General features: G+C 41.2%; 1 protein-coding gene across 1 annotated transcript in view; it reads right to left on the minus strand.

Annotated features, from left to right (window-relative positions):
• Positions 1 to 24026, minus strand: part of bcap31 (B cell receptor associated protein 31) — a 61665-nt gene that overhangs the window by 29362 nt on the left and 8277 nt on the right. Inside the window, exons 2-5 of the mRNA XM_034171871.1 lie at positions 20156 to 20255; positions 16347 to 16447; positions 15427 to 15571; positions 11184 to 11319 (exon numbers count right to left, since the gene is read on the minus strand). Coding sequence (XP_034027762.1) covers positions 11184 to 11319; positions 15427 to 15571; positions 16347 to 16447; positions 20156 to 20247 — 474 coding nt within the window. The 5' untranslated portion in view covers positions 20248 to 20255. The remainder of the gene's footprint in view (positions 1 to 11183; positions 11320 to 15426; positions 15572 to 16346; positions 16448 to 20155; positions 20256 to 24026) is intronic.

A 24026-nucleotide genomic window follows, 5' to 3' on the forward strand; every position in this document is an offset into this window, starting at 1 on the left:
CCATAATACAGCCCCTCTTAAAAAAAACAATTTGGATCCTGCTATTTTTTCTAATTATAGACCCATTTCTAAGATGCCATTTTTATCTAAAATACTTGAAAAGGTGGTCTATACTCAATTACAGTCGCACCTTACTGCATTTGACATAACTGAAAAATTCCAGTCTGGTTTTAAACCTTTGCACAGCACTGAAACTACTCTTAAAAGTTTTTAATGATCTTCTTTTAATCATGGACTCTGGCAGCTCAGCTGTGCGTGTGCTTTTACAACCCCTGGCAAAAATGATGGAATCACCGGCCTCGGAGGATGTTCATTCAGGTGTTTAATTTTGTAGAAAAAAAGCAGATCACAGACATGACACAAAACTAAAGTAATTTCAAATGTCAACTTTCTGGCTTTAAGAAACACTATAAGAAATCAGGAAAAAATTGTGGCAGTCAGTAACGGTTACTTTTTTAGATCAAGCAGAGGGAAAAAAATATGGAATCACTCAATTCTGAGGAAAAAATTATGGAATCATGAAAAACAAAAGAACGCTCCAACACATCACTAGTATTTTGTTGCACTACCTCTGGCTTTTATAACAGCTTGCAGTCTCTGAGGCATGGACTTAATGAGTGACAAACAGTACTCTTCATCAATCTGGCTCCAACTTTCTCTGATTGCTGTTGCCAGATCAGCTTTGCAGGTTGGAGCCTTGTCATGGACCATTTTCTTCAACTTCCAAAGATTTTCAATTGGATTAAGATCTGGACTATTTGCAGGCCATGACATTGACCCTATGTGTCTTTTTGCAAGCAATGTTTCCACAGTTTTTGCTCTATGGCAAGATGCATTATCATCTTGAAAAATGATTTCATCATCCCCAAACATCCTTTCAATTGATGGGATATGAAAAGTGTCCAAAATATCAACGTAAACTTGTGCATTTATTGATGATGTAATAACAGCCATCTCCTCAGTGCCTTTACCTGACATGCAGCCCCATATCATCAATGACTGTGGAAATTTACATATTCTCTTCAGGCAGTCATCTTTATAAATCTCATTGGAACGGCACCAAACAAAAGTTCCAGCATCATCACCTTGCCCAATGCAGATTCGAGATTCATCACTGAATATGACTTTCATCCAGTCACCCACAGTCCACGATTGCTTTTCCTTAACCCATTGTAACCTTGTTTTTTTTCTGTTTAGGTGTTAATGATGGCTTTCGTTTAGCTTTTCTGTATGTAAATCCCATTTCTTTTAGGCGGTTTCTTACAGTTCGGTCACAGATGTTGACTCCAGTTTCCTCCCATTCGTTCCTCATTTGTTTTGTTGTGCATTTTCAATTTTTGAGACATATTACTTTAAGTTTTCTGTCTTGACGCTTTGATGTCTTCCTTGGTCTACCAGCATGTTTGCCTTTAACAACCTTCCCATGTTGTTTGTATTTGGTCCAGAGTTTAGACACAGCTAACTGTGAACAACCAACATCTTTTGCAACATTGCGTGATGATTTACCCTCTTTTAAGAGTTTGATAATCCTCTCCTTTGTTTCAATTGACATCTCTCGTGTTGGAGTCATGATTCATGTCAGTCCACTTGGTGCAACAGCTCTCCAAGGTGTGATCACTCCTTTTTAAATGTAGACTAACGAGCAGATCTGATTTGATGCAGGTGTTAGTTTTGGGGATGAAAATTTACAGGGTGATTCCATAATTTATTCCTCAGAATTGAGTGAGTCCATTTTTTCCTCTCTGCTTGGTCTAAAAAAAGTAACCTTACTGACTGCCGCAATTTTTTTTTCTTGATTTCTTATAGTGTTTCTTAAAGCCATAAAGTTGCCATTTGAAATGGCTTTAGTTTTGTGTCATGTCTGTGATCTGCTTTTTTTCTACAAAATGAAACAACTGAATGAACATCCTCCGAGGCCGGTGATTCCATAATTATTGCCAGGGGTTGTATATTTAACTGCAGCCTTTGACACTGTTGACCACCAAATCTTATTATCTCGCCTTGAATCATGCGTTGGATTAAATAGCACAGTGCTCAAATGGTTCAAGTCCTATTTGACTGGTCAGTGCTTTTCTGTAAACCTTGGTCCCTTTGCGTCACAGAAAGCCCCTTTGACGTGTGGAGTACCTCAAGGTTCAATTTTAGGACCAATTCTATTTTCGCTCTATTTGCTTCCTTTAGGATCAATTTTTAAGAAATATAACATTCAGTTTCATTGCTTTGCTGATGATGTGCAGATTTATCTGCCTCCGAACCTTAAAACAAACTCATCTGCCATCCTACAGACTTGCTTTCAAGCAGTGAAAGACTGGATGTCTTTAAACTTTTTGAATCTGAATGAAAGCAAAACAGAGATTGTGGTCCTTGGTGACCTTAACCTTTCTGCCCTTGGTTCACTCACCTCCCACTGTCGTTCATCTGCTAAGACCCTTGGTGTTTTTATAGACAGTTCATTTAAATTTGAGAAGCAGATCAACACAGTGGTCAAAACAAGCTTTTTCCACTTAGACTTTTAAGTAAAATCAAGCGTTACTTGCCCCCAAAACAGCTGGAACAGGTTGTGCATGCCTTGATCATGTCTCGTTTAGACTAACGCAATTCTCTGTATGTTGGTCTTAATCAGTCATCTCTGCATCGCCTCCAGATGGTGCAAAATGCAGCTGCGCGTCTGCTCACTGGAGCCAAATGGCACCAACACATTTCTCCTGTTTTGTCTTCACTGCACTGGTTACCTGTTGCTTTTAGAATTGATTTTAAGATTTTGTTGCTTGTTTTTAAATGAATTCACAGTCAAGCCCCATTCTATTTATCTGATATGCTGTCATTGCACACTCCAGGAAGAGCTCTGCACTCCGCGGACCAGAGTTTACTGGTCTGTCCCAGGTCTAAGCTGAAGACCAGGGGAGACAGAGCCTTTGCTGTTGCGGGGCCCAAGCTCTGGAACTCTCTGCCATTGAATGTCTGACTGGCTCCTTCAATTGACTCTTAAGACTCTTTTAAAGACATCTTTTTGCACTGGCTTTTAACACAAGATGAGCTGAATACTGACATCTTTTATTGTCTTGTTGATTTATTTTGTTCTTGTATTTAAATAAATATAATTTTAATTCCTTTTAATGTACAGCACTTTGGGGCAGTGTTGACTGTTTGTAAAGGTGCTTTATAAATAAAGCAGACCTTGACCTTTACTTATCCAGCCCAGGAAATTACTGGAATAAAATTCCATACTGCATAGGAACCCTGAAGTCCTAATCTGACGGGATAGCCCCATAACAAAAGACTCCCCCAAAAATGTAGGAGCTCATACTTTTGCATAGCAACATCCATGATCTTTTACTTGCCCCATTTTAATTAAGAATTCTTAGCGGCCAGGCCGCTCTGTGTAAGTCTGATCCTGTCAGATCTCAGAAGCTAAACAGTGCAGTTAGAGTGTATTTCTCCAGGTGACACTGGAGTTGCGTCAGGAAGGGCATCTGGCATAAAAACCTGTGCCAAATATCAATGCGGATCTGGCTGTATCTGCTGTGGTGACCCCGAATAAACAACAATTTTATTAAGAATTCTTGGCTCTTCTCTGAATTCCACTGCATTTTTACTTTAGGCTGCAACTTAGGCCATTGTATTCCCACCCTTCAAGACAACAAGAGGAATATTTTATATATATACACATATATATATATATATATATATATATATATATATACATACATATATATATATATATATATATATATACACACACACACACACACACACACACACAAATATAAACGCAACACTTTTGGTTTTGCTCCCATTTTGTATGAGATGAACTCAAAGATCTAAAACTTTTTCCACATACACAATATCACCATTTCCCTCAAATATTGTTCACAAACCAGTCTAGATCTGTGATAGTGAGCACTTCTCCTTTGCTGAGAAAATCCATCCCACCTCACAGGTGTGCCATATCAAGATGCTGATTAGACACCATGATTAGTGCACAGGTGTACCTTACACCGTCCACAATAAAAGGCCACTCTGAAAGGTGCAGTTTTGTTTTATTGGGGGGGGGGGATACCAGTCAGCATCTGGTGTGACCACCATTTGCCTCATGCAGTGCAACACATCTCCTTCGCATAGAGTTGATCAGGTTGTCAATTGTGGCCTGTGGAATGTTGGTCCACTCCTCTTCAATGGCTGTGCAAAGTTGCTGGATATTGGCAGGAACTAGTACACGCTGTCGTATACGCCGGTCCAGAGCATCCCAAACATGCTCAATGGGTGACATGTCCGGTGAGTATGCCGGCCATGCAAGAACTGGGACATTTTCAGCTTCCAAGAATTGTGTACAGATCCTTGCAACATGGGGCCGTGCATTATCCTGCTGCAACATGAGGTGATGTTCTTGGATGTATGGCACAACAATGGGCCTCAGGATCTCGTCACGGTATCTCTGTGCATTCAAAATGCCATCAATAAAATGCACCTGTGTTCTTCGTCCATAACAGACGCCTGCCCATACCATAACCCCACCGCCACCATGGGCCACTTGATCCACAACATTGACATCAGAAAACCGCTCCCCCACACGACGCCACACACGCTGTCTGCCATCTGCCCTGGACAGTGTGAACCGGGATTCATCCGTGAAGAGAACACCTCTCCAACGTGCCAAACGCCAGCGAATGTGAACATTTGCCCACTCAAGTCGGTTACGACGACGAACTGGAGTCAGGTCGAGACCCCGATGAGGATGACGAGCATGCAGATGAGCTTCCCTGAGACGGTTTGTGCAGAAATTCTTTGGTTATGCAAACCGATTGTTTCAGCAGCTGTCCGAGTGGCTGATCTCAGACGATCTTGGAGGTGAACATGCTGGATGTGGAGGTCCTGGGCTGGTGTGGTTACACGTGGTCTGCGGTTGTGAGGCTGGTTGGATGTACTGCCAAATTCTCTGAAACGCCTTTGGAGACGGCTTATGGTAGAGAAATGACCATTCAATACACGAGCAACAGCTCTGGTTGACATTCCTGCTGTCAGCATGCCAAGTGCACGCTCCCTCAAATCTTGCGACATCTGTGGCATTGTGCTGTGTGATAAAACTGCACCTTTCAGAGTGGCCTTTTATTGTGGGCAGTCTAAGGCACACCTGTGCACTAATCATGGTGTGTAATCAGCATCTTGATATGACACACCTGTGAGGTGGGATGGATTATCTCAGCAAAGGAGAAGTGCTCACTATCACAGATTTAGACTGGTTTGTGAACAATATTTGAGGGAAATGGTGATATTGTGTATGTGGAGAAAGTTTTAGATCTTTGAGTTCATCTCATACAAAATGGTAGCAAAACCCAAAGTGTTGCATTTATATTTTTGTTGAGTGTATATATTACACACGCACACAGTAAAACACACGTATAATGGATTCAGGTGGACAAGCGAATTTGGTCCGTTATAATCAAAAACGGCAATATGTACATAACAGATTAGTTACAGTCAGGAGGCGCCCAACGATCTACGAGGAATACCCAACACCAATTAGGGTTACGTATTTGGCTCACAATATGCTATACTGTTATGAAAGTGTAACACAAAGGTCAATTTTTCAAGTTACATGTTTTTATTGGAAACTAGTTTGAAATTGTAGTACACATATATTTCTTTCATAAACCACAAAGCTCAAGATAACTCATTAACTATTAACTTTAAAAATTTCACTTTTCCATTATGGAAAAGTGAAATTAATAAGAGTATGTTATTTTTGACGGACAATTCTCAGGTTGTTTTCAACTTGTTATAATTTCTTAATACGCTTATCTTTTATATAAATTGACGATGTATATCGGAGAATACATATTTCAAAGTAGAATGCCCATCTAAGTGTAAATGTTAGCTATAGTTTATGTGACTTTTAACCATCTATAGCTCCCACTTGGTTTTGACAGACAGTGTAACATCCGCAAGGGTCATTTTTAATTTTTTTGTACTTAAAAATTGACTCAAGGACCTTTTATTTACTTTTAATTTTTCATTTCATGGGTTTTCTATTGACTAATGCACAATGCAATTGCCTTGAGGTTGGTTTGAAAAAAAAATATGACCTGGTTGAAAAAGTGAGGTCCAATCGTGTTAAAATATGTGATGAAAAAAAAGTGGAGTTTCCAAACTTCTTTTCAATTTTTCTTTATGAGCAACGAAATACACTCACATTATGCAAACTATATATACACAGTTACATTAATGTTAACAATAAACATTTTTATTCAACAATCCATATTTAATAAACACATTCATGAAGTACCTCAGGTGTAATATAATGGTTTAGCATATTGTGAACCATTTCCTTGATTAAAAGCCTGACCTTGAATTGGGTCCTGCCTTATTTAATGATTGGGTCAAAACTTCATCTGAAAAAAAAAATTGACACCTGCCTTAAATAAGCGCTGGGTATTATGTGCATTAAAAAGATTACATTTGGTCTTTTTCTAAGTCTGCTGCGGAGTGGTACCTTAAAATCCTAAAGCCTGATTTATGTTTCTGCAGCTCTGTAACTCTGTGGCCATGCAATGAAGTCAACGTGTACGTGACCCTTTTAAAGTTCTCAGTCACGTCTTTATGCAATTTACAGCAGAAACCGTGGCTTTTTCTGGATTAATTTGTCCCTCAACGAGCTCCACTTCTTTATACACTCATCACCCTCCAAACCAATGCTGCAGTACGTACAGATTCCCTCCAAGAATTGTGGGTCATTTGAGTATCTTTCTCATTTTCTGACTCAGTGTTAAGTTGGTCATATTTGCAGATTCTTCTGCCAAATGTATTTGATCCATGATCAAAATGTAATTGATGTTCACACTGCAAAAATCTTGAAAATATGAAAGCAGAGAAAGGAGTGAAACCGGATGAGAGAAATCGCAACCCAGGTGCGCTGATTCGCAGCCACGCAGAGGGGCTGTGATCTAAAGTGGTTTGGTCTGTCACACCCTGGGATGTGTGAGAAACTTAACACTATATTACAGTGCAGGCAGGAAGCAGCATTTTGTTAATACTCACCGACCTTGAATTACGCCCTGCCTCATTGAGGTGCCGGGTCTGAGCACAGTTTGAAAACACTAAACACCCAGTCTTTTAATCACAGAAATATGGTCCCACTTTCCTCGAATCTGCAAGTGTCAGTGCTGAACTTCATTTCATACCTCTGTTACTGTGCATGTTCAGACTGCTCTGTCCAGTACATGTGAAGGGTTTTTAATGAAAATACACTGTGATGAGATGGGACTTTTTGTCTGAAGTGAGCGAAAATCCATGATACAAAATCCATTACAGCGTTTATTACATGAAAAACCATATTATATATATATATATATATATATATATATATATATATATATATATATATATATATATATATATATAGCCACCAGGATGACCCCCCCCCCCCCCAAAAAAAAGTGTGATTACTGAACATTGTGATTTACAAAGACGTGAAGCTCATGTTATTGGTGGCACGAATGATCCCATGTGCATGAATTACTTTCTTCTTTTAGCTAGTGACAACCTCAGTGAACTTTGACAAATGCAGGTCACACGAGCACAGGAAGGCAGACTTTAGTGAGTCTGGGCATATTTATAGTCTTTTCCATTGTACAAAGCCAATAGTTCTCAAACTATGGTACGTGAGCTCCCTCTGGTGGTACGCTGAGTCAACAGAACAAACTCCCTTTTTAATGGTGTAATTAAGTCGCCATCTTTATTTCAAATGTTAACGCAACATTTCATTGAATCAACACAACCAACCGGAGCAGACTATTCATAATGGAAGATTTAATGGCTTCGACACTTAAACGAAAACAATCTGACAATGCTATCTGACAATGCTATCTGCTGAAAGTGAAGGGAAATGAAGCAATGCTTCATAAGAGTCTCAAAGACATGCTTCAGATACAGAGCTGCAAATAGTTTCTGTTTCAACAGACAAACGTGACTGACAGCAATTATAAACATGAAAAATCTCCCACATGCATGTAGGCCTGTTATGTTACATGGACAACCCCAATTCCAATGAAGTTGGGACCTTGTGTAAAATCTCAAAAACAGAAAACAGTGATTTGCAAATCCTCTTGAACCTATATTCAATTGAATACACCACAAAGACAAGATATTTAATGTTCAAACTGATAAACTTTGTTTTTGTGCAAATATTTGCTCATTTTGAAATGGATGCCTGCAACACGTTTCAAAAAAGCTGGGATAGTGGTATGTTTACCACTGTGTTACATCACCTTTCCTTCCAACAACACTGAAGCATTTGGGAACTGAGGACACTAATTGTTGAAGCTTTGTAGGTAGAATTCTTTCCCATTCTTGCTTGATGTACGACTTCAGTTGTTCAACAGTCCGGGGTCTCCGTTGTTGTATTTTATGCTTCATAATGAGCCACACATTTTCAATGGGCGACAGGTCTGGACTGCAGGCAGGCCAGTCTGGTACCCGCACTCTTTTACTACAAAGCCACGCTGTTGTAACACGTGCAGAATGTGGCTTGGCAATGTCTTGCTGAAATAAGCAGGGACGTCCCTGAAAAAGACGTTGCTTGGATGGCAGCATGTGTTGCTCCAAAACCTGGATGCACCGTTCAGCATTGATGGTGCCATCACAGATGTGTAAGTTGCCTATGCCATGGGCGCTAACACACCCCATTACCATCACAGATGCCGGCTTTTGAACTTTATGCTGGTAACAATCTGGATGGTCTTTTTCCTCTTTTGCCTGGAGGACACGACGTCCATAATTTCCAAAAACAATTTGAAATGTGGACTCATCAGACCACAGCACACCTTTCCACTTTGCGTCTGTCCATTTCAAATGAGCTCAGGCCCAGAGAAGGTGGCGACATTTTTGGATGTTGTTGATATATGGCTTTGTTTTGCATGGTAGAGTTTTAACTTGCACTTGTAGATGTAGTGATGAACTGTGTTAACTAACAATGGTTTTCTGAAGTGTTCCTGAGCCCACACAGTAAGATCCTTTACACAATGATGTTGGTTTTTAATGCAGTGCAGCCTAAGGGATCGAAGGTCATGGGCACTCAATGTTGGTTTTCAGTCTTGCCACTTACGTGTATAAAGTTTTTTTAGATTCTCTGAATCTTCTGATTATATTATGGACTGTAGATGATGGAATACCTAAACTCCTTGCAGTTGAATGTTGATAAACACTGTTCTTAAACTGTTGAACTATTTTTTCACGCAGTTGTTCATAAAGTGCTGATCCTCACCCCATCTTTGCTTGTGAATGGCTGAGCCTTTTGGGGATGCTCCTTTGAATAAATGAATGAATGAAAGCTTTATTGTCATTGTCATTACAAATGCAACAACAACGAAATTATGTTTACAGTCCAATTACCTCAGAATACAACAATTAATCCACAATTATTACTTGTTTACCGTAATAATGGCACACATCAAAATTAAAGACAACACATATACAACTGACATTTATGTGCTCTAAACTTGAAGCAGTCCGTCATCCGAATTGAGGGAAAGTGGGTGAAGGCCGTAGTAACTTGAGTTTCGCCGCCATCAGCTTGGGGGGGTGGGGGTGGGGCTGGGATGGGGTGTGTGATGGGGGAGATGCGACCGCCCTCGCCAAAGTCCCAAGCCAAAATTTTATTTTATACCCAATCATGACACTCACCTGTTTCCATTAACCTGTTCACCTGTGGAATGTTCCAAAGTGTTCTTTGAGCATTTGTCAACTTTCCCAGTCTTTTGTTGCCACTGTCCCAGCGTTTTTTAAACATGTTGCAGGCATCCATTTCAAAATGAGCAAATATTTGCACAAAAACAATAAAGTATATCAGTTTGAACATTAAATATCTTATCTTTGTGATGTATTCAATTGAATACAGGTTGAAGAGGATTTGCAAATCATTGTATTCTGTTTTTATTTACATTTCACACAATGTCCCAAATTGGGGTTGTACAAGGGCCGTCATTAACACACATAGGCGTGCGTCAATTAAATATTCTCAAGATTTTAACACAGCCTTCATTTATTCAGAAGCAATTTCCATGATAAGGCCATTTTATGTGGACAACAGTTTTCACCAGGCTGTGATGATGAATCCATCTGAGAGGATGCAACAGGATTTAGACTTACTCGGCGCGCCGAAATCGAGTCCGATTTAGACTTTATTTACTCTGTGCGCAGAGTAAATAAAAAGTTTTCACAAACATTCCCCATGTTCAGCGTCTTTGTGCTGATGTGACTGAACCTGACCCAACCTAAACATCATTTCAAAATATTTGCCCAAACCCAATGGGCCTGGATCGAGTATCAATGCTCTAATTTGCAACGGCATGCACTCATTTTGATACCTTCTCTGTCCTCCTCCTCTGCCCAAAGGCACTGCAGATTCTGGGCCAATGCTGTGTATGTGAGAGCACTCAGTTCTTCTTTACTGCCGACACAGTCCTGGATGTCACAGGCGGTCACCACGAATGCAAATATGCTTCAAGCCATCAACATTAGTTTAAATGGATCTAAATCATTGTAATCCACATGCTTTCTGCTATTTTGAGCCGTCATGTTGTAACCAGAATTCCACAATGCAGCGGGTGAGTGAAGACGTGCAAATCACTCAAAGATAGAGTTTCTTCGTACACTTAATTCTTCTAGGGAGTTTTTCCTCACCACTGATGCCAACGTGCTTCCTCAGGGGGTGCGTAAGGTCAAACCTTAGCCTTGTGAAGTGCCTTGGGACAACTATACTCCGATTTGGCACTATATAAATAGATTAAGTTGAACTGAATTATTTTAATTCCACTTGTAATGGTGGTACTTGGAAAGCCAAATATTTTATGAAATTGAGAACCACTGCACTAAGCAGTTCAGTGCTGTCCCCAAGAGACAGACTGAGGGAAATGCAGCATCTGATAGTCACTTCATTGCATCCTCCCCTGCCCCAAAGCGGGTTGTATCTGTGTATAAAGTACACACACTGCTTGACTTTAGACCAGGTCTTTCTTGGTCCCACCCCTCTTCTTGCAAAAAAAACAAACAAACCAAAAAAACCCCCCAAAAAAAAAAAAAACACCCGATGCAAGTCAAAAACCAACCTCACTGTTAGGGTTAAAACAAACAAACAAACAAACAAGCAAACAAGTTGAAGCTTGTTTACTTGTGTGAGCAGGTTTTACCTCTTGTAGCACCTCGTTGTCCTCCATGTACTTCTTAGCGGCGGCGCTGGCGCTCTCCGCCTGCTTCTTAAAGGCTTCATTTGATGCCATGAGCGTGGCCTGCTGGGAGAGCAGCGTGGCCAGGCGCCGCAGCAACCTGCAGACACGTCATCTGGTCAGACTCACAAAAACTCAACACCTCCCCTTTGGACTTTATCTTTAACATACACTCTAAACATCAGTCAGAATACCCTTTATCTCCAAAGGATACAAGGAATTTGATTTCAGTTTGAGCTGTACTCTCTCTGTAAAAGCATGTATAAATATACCCCAAACACAATCATTCACAATAAAAATGTGAAATAAAAAACGTCTGCAAAAGAGAAACAGACCAACAGGATGAAGTTGTACATGAGGTACAGTGGGGCCAAAAAGTATTTAGTCAGTCCCTGATTGTGCAAGTTCTCCTACTTAGGAAGATGAGAGAGATCTGTAATTTTCATCATAGATACACTTCAATTATGAGAGACAAAATGAGAAGAAAAAAAAAATCCAGAAAATCAAATTGTAGGATTTTTAAAGAATTTATTTGTAAATTATGGTGGAAAATAAGTCACTCACAAACAAGCATGATTTCTGGCTCTCACAGACCTGTAACAACTTCTTTACGAAGTTCTTCTGTCCTCCACCTGTTGCCTGTATTAATGGCATGTGTTGGAACTTGTTATCTGTATAAAAGTAACTGTCCACAGCCTCAAACAAGTCAGACTCCAAACTCAACCATGGCTAAGACCAAAGAGCTGTTGAAGGACACCAGGAAGAAAATTGTAGATGTGCACCAGACTGGGAAGAGTGAATCTACAATAGTCAAACAGTTTGGTGTGAATAAATCAACTGTGGGAGCAATTGTAAGAAAATGGAAGACATACAAGACCACTGATAATCTCCTTCAATCTGGGGCTCCACGCAAGATGTCATCCCGTGGGGTCAAATTGATCAAGAAAACGGTGAACAAAAATCCCAGAACTACACACAGAGTCCTGATGAATGGCCTGCAGAGAGCTGGGACCAAAGTAACAAAGACTACACACTACACAGAGAGGGATTCAAATCCTGCATTACCAGGCGTGTCCCCCTGCTTAAGCCAGTATGTGTCCAGGCCCGTCTGAAGTTTGCCAGAGAGCATATGGATGATCCAGTAAAGGATTGGGATAATATCATGTGGTCAGAAGAAACCAAAATAGAACTTCTTGGTAAAAACTCAACTCGTGTTTGGAGGAAGAAGAACACCGAGTTGCATCCCAAGAACACCATACCTACTGTGAAGCATGGGGGTGGAAACATCATGCTTTGGGGCTGTTTTTCTGCAAAGGGGACAGGACGACTGATCTGTGTTAAGGGAAGAATGAACGGGGCCATGTATCATGAGATTTTAAGCCAAAACCTCCTTCCATCAGTGAGAGCACAGAAGATGCAACGTGGCTGGGTCTTCCAGCATGACAATGATCCCAAACACACCGCTCAGGCAACGAAGGAGTGGCTCCGTAAATAGCATTTCAAGGTCCTGGAGTGGCCAAGCCAGTCTCCAGACCTCAACCCCATAGAAAATTTGTGTAGGGAGCTGAAAGTCCATGCTGCCGAGCGACAGCCCCAAAACATCACTGCTCTAGAGGAGATCTGCATGGAGGAATGGGCCAAAATACCAGCTACAGTGTGCGCAAACCTGGTGAAGATTTACAGGAAACATCTGACCTCTGTTATTGCCAACAAAGATTATGTTACAAAGTACTGAGTTGAACTTTTGTTATTGACCAAATACTTAATTTCCACCATAATTTACAAATAAATTCATTAAAAATCCTACAATGCGATTTCCTGGATGTTTTTCTCATTTTGTCTCTCACAGTTGAACTGTACCTAAGTATACTGCAGTTGGTGGCATGCTGAAGATCTCTCCACACTGTCACAGGATCGTCAGCTGAGAATTGTTTTTTCACCCTGTTAGAGTAACTCCTCTTTGCTGCTCTGATCTCCTTTGTCAGCGTGGTTCTGGCCTTCTTGTAGAGGAGCCTGTCTCAACTTCTGTAGGCCTCTCGTCCTTGGCCTTGCAGAGCTGCTTCAGTTTCCCAGTAAACCGAGGTTTGTTGTTGCTGTATGCGCAGAAGGTTTTGGTCTGCACACAGGTCCTCAGAAAAACTGGTGTCAGATGTCACAAAGTCCATGAATGTCTGTGGATGCAGCTTCAAAAGATGCTGCAGTCAAAACAGCCTGAAGCTCCTGCCTCGACTCATCCGTCCACTTCTTTACTGTCTTCACTACAGGCTTTGGAGATTTTATTTTTTGCCGGTAGGTAGGAATAAGGTGGACCAAACAGTAATCAGAGTCCCAAAGCTGCATGGGGAACAGAGCGATAGGTGTCCTTTATTGTGGTGTAGCAGTGGTCAAGAATGTTTGCGTCCCTGTTGGGACACGTGATGTGCTGTCTGTATTTACAGAGTTTGTGGCTGAGATCTGCTCTGTTAAAATCCCCCAGAATGATGAGCAGGGAGTCTTGATTCTTCCTCTCCACACCTGTTATCTGGTCAGCGAGCTGCTGCACCTCCGTTACACACCCGAGGTGAAATAGAAACACCGACCAGCACAAACAAGTAGAACTCCTGCAGTGAATAGAAAGGGTGACAATTTATGAAAAAATTTCCACATGCAGGAGCTGGAAGCCGGGCAGGTGCAGAGCACTGTCGGAGATATGTTCACTGAGCCAGGTTTCAGTGAAACACAACGCAGCGCCTCTGCCAAAGAGATTTTCCTGTTGAGGAGCAGCAACTTATCCATCTTTTTTACAAGAAAAAAAATTACATAATTAACAGGAAATAAAAGGGTTGAGTTCTTCTTCTAAAAACTGTTGAGGTCTAAAGGTTCTAAAAACATTCTGGACTCACACGTCATTCCATTATAGAAACTTCATATAATTTCTTACCAATGTCAGCTACCTATTTTATAAACACTACCCAATGTGGAGCCCGTGGATCCCCACGGGCAACACACTAGTACAATCTTAAGACACATGACCAGGAGATCCACAGTTCAATTCCCCATCAGACCAGGCAAGGTTTTTAATCCCTATGTTGCTCCCGGGGTGCAGGTGTGTGTGTGTGTGTGTGTGTGTAGGATTCGAGTTATGGTGGGCGGTGCAGCCCCGTCCTGTACTGCAAATTTCCACTCGGCTCTCAGGGTCAAATTGGCCCAGCACAGAATTTCTGAAAGATGAACTGAAATGTTGCTGAAAATGTACCGATTCGATTGTATTTCAAGCTTAGAGAGTCATAGTTTTGCCATTTTAAACCAATAATTAAAGTAAATAAAGTAATAAGGAATATATTTCTCATTTTCTTCATATCAAATCACAAACAGCAGAGATCAGAAAGTCAGCACGTTCTGTGGCCACAGCAGCAGGCTGTGAAGGGCCACTGCTGGAAACAGCGTCTATGCTCTGAGCTGAAGAAAAAAAGCTGCCATAAAAACCGACATTAATCCAGGTCCTTCTGTATCCCTATTTGAAGATACATTCAGAAATTTGGTTTCTTTTACAGCTGAAAGGCTTTGTGTTTCCAAAAAGCTCCAAGTTTGAAAAACAGCAGACACTTGAGCAATCAGAGAGAGCGTGGAGGAGGCGGGGTGGCACAGCGTCAGTGAAAGGAAAGTGAAACTCATTCACAAAGTTTTTCATTTAAAAGAGCAGGTTTGACAAATCAGTCCAGGTTCAGGTCTTGTTCAAACAAGGAATTTAGGTGTGATATTGTTTAAAAAGAAAGAGTAATGAAATCCCACTCAAATTGTTGAAAACGGAAAAAAAAAAAAAAAACAGTCAGGATGACAGAAAAACTGCTTCACTGGATTAAAAGCTACTGTGTGTCATTATTGAAGGAGACTAAATACTATGTCCATTAAATATTAATGTGTTTTTAACATTTTTGATGTTATTTAATTTATTAACTTAGACTTTCACAAACATGCAAAAAATAAATTTGATCTTACAAATATTACAACATAAATATAATTCTTTGTTTATTATTCTTTTATTCAATGCGTCTAAAACCACCAAAAATGAGTTAAAATAAGGCTCGCCAAGAATGTTTTAGTGGTATAAAACCAGACAGTTTCGGGGAGCCCAAAGCTATGAGCCATGATCACAAATTACCCGGCACTAAAATGGTCCTAGCTAGAACCCTGGTGATCATTATCGAGACACGTGTGGAGCACTCACAGGCAGAGCAGCAGGGCGAAGCCGGCGATGTATTCGTTCCTCTGAGCTCGGAACAGTTTCATGTGGATGTGCTCAATGGCTCCCGGGTTGTTTGTCAGGTCCACCTTCTCGGTCACACTGTACTTCTGCACCTCACGGAACGCGTCTTCATCACAACACACACATAACACAAAGTTACATCGCTGTGTCTCAGACACACATGTTCAGACTATTTCTTCAAACCCATGTCAAGACTTTGGACTGCTGGTGGAATGAAACAAGACATTTTACAACAGCTCATTGGGATGCAGTAATTCGCCATTTCGCAGTTGTGACGCTTGTGCCGTCTCACGGTCCGTGACTCATGCAAGAGGTTGGTTTTGGCAGAGTTCCGGTGTCAGGAGCTCAGCACTCCCAGTGTAAACACACCTCGTGTAGTACAGACAGTAAGACAACATCGGGGCACAGCAAAAGTGCATCACAGGTGCTACACCTCCTCTAGATAACCCTCTCAACTTGGGAGAATGTATCATCATCATAATCGCCTGTAAACCCGCCATCCACATCCTCACTTTGCCATCATTTACATGCGCTATGAGACGACGGAACTCTGCTGGCGCCGCGGTGCATTCTGAGAAGTGCAGGGGGCTGCCAGGGGGATTATGGGAAATGACGAAATACCGAATTATGACTGCTATGTTAGCAGAGTGTGTGAAAAACAAATGAACCATTTCCATTGAGCGTCTTGGTCAACCTGAAAGAGAAACCATTGGAGATGTTTGAGCAGATCTGAGCAATTGAAGAGAATTTTCAGAATCATTTAGAGCGGACGGAACGGAAACACTGGCAGATACACGCACTCGAGCGAGTGGTCCTAGAGTGTGCTTTTAAGACAGAGGAGTCGAAGAGATCCTAAACAGCAGCGTTAAAGACAGGCGTACCGATGAGCAGGAAGACGAGGATGGCGATGGCCACCATGAAGGACGTGTTTCCATAGAGAGCGATGGTCTGAATCAGACGAGATTTAAAGATTTTACTCCACCTGCAGAGAACACACAACGCTCAGCATCGAGATTTACACAAAAGAAAACAGAACCCTGCATCTACGACTTGATGCTTCTAGTCGAAAATTTGAACCAGTTTGTGTTAATGTTTTGGAACAGAAACATTTATTTGAAATAATGGTAAATGTTATCATCTCCCCTCTATTCTTTTTATTAGAAAGTTTGCTGTATGAAATAACGTGGTGCTGAGGTCATGGTGTCGAGAAATTTAGCAGAAGCACGTGATTAAAGTCAAATGTGCAGTTTCCAGTTTGCAATCAGAGAAGGTGGATATTCTGCTGCGTACCTCAGAAATATCAAACTTCAATGTTTGACAGACAGGTTAACAGGGAAAAAGAAATAATGTAGGAAATAGTTGCAGAATGTGTGCAACAAAACAGCATGACATTAAATACTATCAACTATCTACATTCGTCCTAATCCAACATGAAGCAGAATCCGGTTTTCCACCAGTCCTGAGTGCAGTGAGGAGAGGTTCAGTCGAGTCAGCCCCTTAAAATGAGTCAGTCACTGATGACTGAGTGAATCAGAGTCAGCACATCTGATGATGCTTCATCAGTGATTCATACGGTGCTGCTTGTGTGAGCCGGTGTCGCAGACCGAACGGCCCCCCCTAAAAATTGGTCCATCATGCCTTCACTGCGCATGCATCATTTGGGACCACAGCAACATGTCTGAGTCTGACTCTCTACACCCAAAGCGATCAAAGGGAGTAATATGATACCGCTTTGATCGTCAGTAAGACCGCATCTCCTTTCTACATTCAGATGTATTGAGAGCCACTCTGTTCTCAGACTGTGGAATCTTTCAGGCATCTGCTAATCTGGATATTCATTTGGCTTCCCAAAAACACAGCTGCACTTCAAGGCCGCTGCGAAAAACCTCCTGAAGGAAGGACAACACTTGTGCCTCGCTCCCCGGTCTCTCCCTCCCTCAGCTTCTCCAGCTCTGACGTCGACTGTAGACAGTGAACTGTTCAGGGCTGAGCTCCTCCTCCTTCCAGATGGATGAACAAGGCCATTGACGGCGCCTAAAGGCTGCCTCCGGGTGTTCTGATAAACTAGACTTTCAAATCTCGGCTGTCGTCTTTCGTCTCCTGTCTGTGTGTGTGATCATTGTTTTTTGTGCTGATGGGTGTAATGCAGCAGCTATGAAGGTTTTTCTATCCCACGTTTTTACCTTGTGTGTGCTTTTATGTGTGTTCATGTACCGGGCCGGCTCATGTGTGTTATGTGTGTGTTGTCTGTAAAGAGCCGGTCATGGTTTGCTCAGCCCTGCTGTTGACCTAGGCAGGGAAGTACATCTGGAGCTGGTCCCCGGGTGCCTAAAGGCGACTTCTGCTCCTAACTGGCAATTAGGATGGGTTAAATGCAGTAGACACATTTCATTGTGCAGGGAACATGTTCCTATGTGCATATGACAATAAAATTCTTTTGAATCCTTGAATGATTATTAAACATCAGACAAAGTAAAACCTTTTAAATCATTCGAAAGTCAGTTTGAAGCAGAAACAAGGCCGTTTTGAAGGCGCCGTCACACCCTGACGAGAAGAAGAAGACGATGCCAATCGTATTAAAAAACGCTGGCAGAAGTCTAATAAGTTATGGGTAAGATTTTTTGTAAGTTCCGGGCATGTTGAACCTTGCTGATGTACAGCCTAATACGCTGAGCTCCTTGAAAAATTTTGGGCATGCTGAAAATTTTCTAAGAGTGCCAGCGTGTGACTCATGTCCGGCACATACTGGACATCAGTTGCAGGCAAATTATGTGATTTTTGGCACACGTTTCTTGTAATTAACTCATAAGTCTAAATCCATCCATCAATGCTGGCCATTGATTGGCTGAAAGCTGCAGTCCTCATGCAAACAAACCATTTCATTCACACATGGAGTAAATCTGACCTGTTCATTTCAGTGCAGTTCATCATCACAGATGGACATGAATCCACATAAAGCTCCTGATTTTTCAAAATGACACCATGGCTGAAACACAGCGTTTTAAAGCAAGCCCCTCTGTGATTTTTCTGCTCCAGGTGCATTTCTCAGAGGATGCCGGTGTCGCACTCTGAACACACAGAAGCACTGCGATGATTTAAACTTTTAAAGCACCAGTCGCTGTGGTGTGATCATCACACAACCTGATCGATCAGGTGTAATCACGCCTGATTAAAGCACATACACAGGCAAAATCGTCAAGGTGTGACAAGGCCTTAAGCAGAAACGAGGTGATAATCAGTGAGTCCCTACTGATGCTTTGAAATGACAAAGGCGCAGCGAACGCAGCCGCTAGCTGCTCATCTGGCTGCGGTGCTCTGATCACTTCCTCCATCTTTTATTATGAAATAATGCAGAATTTATGTGGAAATGACTGTTGCAAAAAAGCTTCAGATATGTGTCGCCAAGATACATGATGACTGAAGTGCAGTTTGAAGCAGAAACGAGGTGATAATCGGTGACTGGCGGCCGACATGCAGAAATGACGCATACACAGTGAAAGCAGGGTGGACTGATTTTTAGGGGGGACCGTTCAGTTGGTAACACCACGGAAAACAAAAACTTGATGGCCATCAACGTCTGCTTCTATCCTTAAAGGCAAATGGCCACTAAAATGTTTAAGACTTAAGGCATGAAAATAATTTTCTCTGATGCCACTATAATTCTATTATCAGCCTTTAAGTATAAGTATAAATATATTACCCATATGTTCAAAATTCACATTGTTGAGAAAAAAAAAAATTGTATAAAACATTCCCCTGAAGGATCCCTTTTTTAAAGAACAGATGGACTCTAAGTACTTACTTCAGCAACAGTTGAAGCCAACACAGTCAATGACAGTGACATAATGGATCATGTGGGGGCTTCCCCAGACTTGCAAGAAGTATTCTGGGAAAGGACACTTTGACAGCCAATCAGAGCAGGGAGGCACCGTGACGTCACTGGCTGCTCTATCTCTCCGCTTGCTAATCCAACATGGTGGAAAATACTCCAAAACCACTGCATTTCTGTATAAATCTAACATTATGTAAAAGCTAGCGAGAAATAAACACTTCTGAATCTTAGAACGCTGTTCTTGTAACCGGATGCCATCTCTGGAGTGATTTACACACATCACGCTACGTGCACACACATCACCTGCAGTCAAAGGTAACTTCTGATCATTTCAAAAGCTCATGCAAGAGCACACGCTCGCCCTCCTGCAGACGCTATTAAAAGGTAAAGAAACTGTTCACTGTGGAATTCCCTCCAGATAAATATGTTCTCTTCATTAAACTGAGCTGGAATTTTATAAGACGTTTCCCAAATAAACCAACATTATAATGCTTGGATTTCAGTACAGACTAAATTTATGTCAGCTTAGTGAAATTTGGGTGGCCCGGCCTTTAGCTTTAAGTCACCATCAGAGAAACTTCATCACTATGATGCTATGGAAATGCTTCACAATGTGTCCAGGAATAATCTGACCTGCCAGGACTCTCATCACAAACGCAGGTGACACGTTAGTAAGAATCTCACTAAAAACGTGTTTTAATCCTCACATGAGACCATCGATGTTTAGATATAGAGTCAGAGAGTTCTGACTCTATAATCCATAATAATGACATGTTGGGAAAAGTGACAAATTGTTTTCTGTAGTTTCCTGAACTCGGCTCTGGTTTGGTGAACTGAAGCAGGGATGAAGGTGCTGACCTCTTTGGTGAGATGAAGGGGATGCAGAGCAGCAGCACAAAAAAGACCTCTGTGTACAGAAAGGTGGCCACTGCCATCCACTGCAGACTCATCCTTAGGCCTGAAAATTAAACAAACCACACCCCATCAGGCGACGTGCCCACATTAAACCACATCAGCACTACAAACACACGTGTTTGTTTTTTTTTAAAGGCAGCTGAAGCCACAGTGGGTGTGGGGTATGAAGGTTTGGTACAGTGGGTCACATGCTGATCAGGGATCAGTACTAACAGCACACTGTAGATCACTGATGCAGACTCTCAGCTAGCCCACTCAAAGTCTGATATCTTTGTAACTTCAACCTGGTTGTTTTCTTGTAAGCACAAGCTGTCACTTTGAAATCAAGCTGCACCTTTTGCTCTTCTGAACAGCAGAAACAGCATTAAAGTTCAGAGGACTGAGGTTGGTCTATTTACACACTATCGTACAAAAGGGGAGGAGTCAAAGTCTCATAACGGATGCTTGATTTGTAGTACTGGTACTTAGTCACGGCTTCACGAGGCCCCTCTCCATCATCAAACACTGGAGACGGTCAATGTTACTGAACCAGCTGACCGCTCGAGCTGAAACAGTTTATTAATCAATGATGAAACTAATCACCAGCCAAGTCAAGATTCTGAGTTCTGCTTCTTAAATGTGAATATTTTCTGATTTTCTCCTCTCTGATAATAATCTTAATATCTTTGGGTTGCTGACAAAATAAGATATTTTTTAAAAAGAACAGCATCTTGGCTTTTGGTGACACTGAGCAACAGTTTTCACCATTTTCTGGACAAAACTAATCGATTTGTTACGAAAATAGTGGACAGATTAAATGATTAAGAAACACTCGTTACTTGCAGGTGTGTTAGTGACTAATGGCGCACACACCCTACGCTTGGCAGTGGTATGTTTTGTCCGCCTTGTCCATTAAGCTACACGGTGGCTGTGATTGGTAGACGGACACCTGAATCACCTGCACAGAGTTCAGATGTTTACACTGAGCTTTGTGTCTGTTCTTTAACTCATCGTTCTGTGGAGGTGAGCATGTGTCTTAATTGGGCAGCACAGTCCCGTTTGAGGGCAGGCTCTAAAGGGGTAAAATATGACGCATATGATGTAATTTCTCTACTTTTGGGGACAGAAACGCAGCACTTTCTCTGAGATTTTGGGCAAATTGCACAGGAAACAAAGTGAAAATGCAAAGAAAGTGACGATGCGTGGAAAGTGGACATCTGTTGCACTTTGTTTATGACGCAGAGCTCAAACATGTCTAAACAGTTTTGCAGGTGAGAGAACGAAGCTACTCTGGTTAGCTGTGCAGGCTAACACTTACCGACATGGCATCTCCCATTTGCCTGGTCTTCTCTTCTCCACTGGGAACCGAAAAAACTGCACTTTTCACGATTGCGTCAGCAAATGCAGCCTAAAACAGTACCTGTACACCATTTTCCCGTGTGAAGTTATGTTGTGTATATATTGTGCAACGGGAATGTAAATCCCGCAATATCAAGCAGGGTTCAAATGAGACTGTGGTGCCCTATAAGCTTTAACCTGTGGCATAGGGTCATTTTCTTTTGTTTGACATTAATGTGAAGTTTGGTTTGTTGTTTTAGTTTTGGCAGATAAGCTTCCAAACCTGTTATCTTATTATTTTCTCAAGCTTTATATTACAGTTTCCCCAGTGTGCCTTATAACAGGGACTGAGTTCCCAAACCTTAATGGAGACCATCAAACACGATCTGCTATCTGTGTTGTGACTTGGCATGGCATAAATAATTGCAGTCCAACTGTACCCAGTTCAGCACGGAACCAAACACGAACATCCGTTTTCTGTTTTTACAGCTTTAGATGAAATTAAAACATTCTCTGCACATTCTTGTGCACCAGGGCTGAGAGACATGACATCATTTTTATATTTGTCATAATATATAGAACTTTGACAATGCTGCTGGTGCCAAGAATATAGCTAAAGTCTGAAGAAAACAACAGAAGCTTTGACATTTGAACTTTAGAATAATTTACTTATCCAGTGGAGCTCACAAGCACAAATCACACCCGGTGCTGTTCCTCAAGACGGCAACCAGCTATGACTTTTCGTTGTTTCTTTATGTTTGTTGCCATTTTTAAATGTAACATTAATACACTTCTTGCAATTCATATTTCAGCACAGCCAACGTCAGACACATTCATTTTTAAAGCTGTGACCTGTGCACGCGAGTTTATGAGAAAGATAATTACAAAAGTTGACATTTTATCTGAATTACGAGCATGTTCACCAAGCTGGGCATCAAAATGTAACAGCAACAGTGGAGAGAGAGAAAAAAAAAAAAAATCTTCAAAACAAGTGGAACATGCATTTGGTTTTAAGTATGGACCACTAGGGTCTTGAGAATGTATGTTTGTTTTTTTTTACGATCTTTATTCTGAATAAAATCCTGGTCACTATTTTGCATGAAAAGGCCCAAAAAATTTGAATATTTTGTCAAAATAATGATCCCTGCCCCACAAAAGTGTCTTTATTCACAGATGATCAAAAGACACATTTCCAAATATGCATGGAACTATGCTAACTTCCTGCACAGTTTCATTGATGCCAGTTGTTGCACCATGCAGCAGTGCGGGAAACAGTGTGTTAAGTTCGTTTTTTTTTTGTTTTTTTTTTTAAATAGGTCCATTATTTCACTTGCTGTAAAAACAAAACCAGAAGAAAGAAGAAAAAAAAACTAACTGTGCCTTCTGTAGTGCCCAAGCCTCATGCAAGAGGTTTTGTTGGAAGGGGTATCGTTTTATGTGGAGAATGTGTTGAAATATCTGTGATGGACGGACACTGTGGGACAATGTGCATGTGACGGACAAACACTGTGGGACATATAGACCATCAAAAATGATCAGTGAAATTATAGGCCACATATTTTACAGTAATAACTTTATTAAGGGTAAACTGCCAACAAACTTTAAGGATTTACATGCAATTGAAAAGGGTTTATTAAAGGGGCACTTTGCTCTTATTAAAAAAGCAGTTTCTAAAAGATAAAGATCATATCAACTTTGAAATACAGTTTCTGATAATTGGAATTTATTTTTTTGAGAATTTTTCAAATGAAGTTTCCTCCAGTTGCCTGTGCTATGACATCGCAAGTGCTCTTAACACACTGTTGAATGTAAACACATGTATAGAGATATCAGTAAAACTCCTTACAAAATCTCAAAAATAGGCTAATGATTTGACTAATATTCATAAATAAGAGCAAGATAGAAAACACACCAGGTGGGTGCAAGTAAGGGAAAATGTTCATCGAACAGCGTGTGCAAGGATAAGCAATAATAATAATACTTGTAACAGTACAAGACATAAGAAATGAGGTAGAAATAGAATAGATATATAACATGATTGGGATTGAAAGAGAGATAGGAGCATCTTTACAATATGTGAAATGGAGTTTGGATGTGGTAAGGTGACAGTGCAGGGATTTGTAAACGAGTTGTTACTGCACATGATATGTGGACATATTAATATTGCACATGGTCATTTCACAGTGTTATTGTACAGTCTGACAGCAGCGGTATCGTTCTTTCTTGCACTGAGGGTGCCTCAGTCTGTCACTGAACGAGCTGATCAGCTCCACTACAGTCCGGTGCAGAGGGTGAGAGGAGTTGTTCATGATGGATTTGAGCTTGGTTAACAAAGTTGTAGAAGGTCTTAAGCAGAGGCCTGCTCACTCCAAAGAATCTCAGTCTCCTCAGGAGGTGGAGGCGACTCTGACCTTTTTTGTACAGGGCGTCTGTGTTGTGAGTCCAGTCCAGTTTGCTATTGAGGTGAACACACAGGTATTTGAGACTGTCCACAGTC

This window comes from Thalassophryne amazonica, chromosome 6, assembly GCF_902500255.1.
Source record: "Thalassophryne amazonica chromosome 6, fThaAma1.1, whole genome shotgun sequence".
Classification (NCBI taxonomy): Eukaryota; Metazoa; Chordata; class Actinopteri; order Batrachoidiformes; family Batrachoididae; genus Thalassophryne; species Thalassophryne amazonica.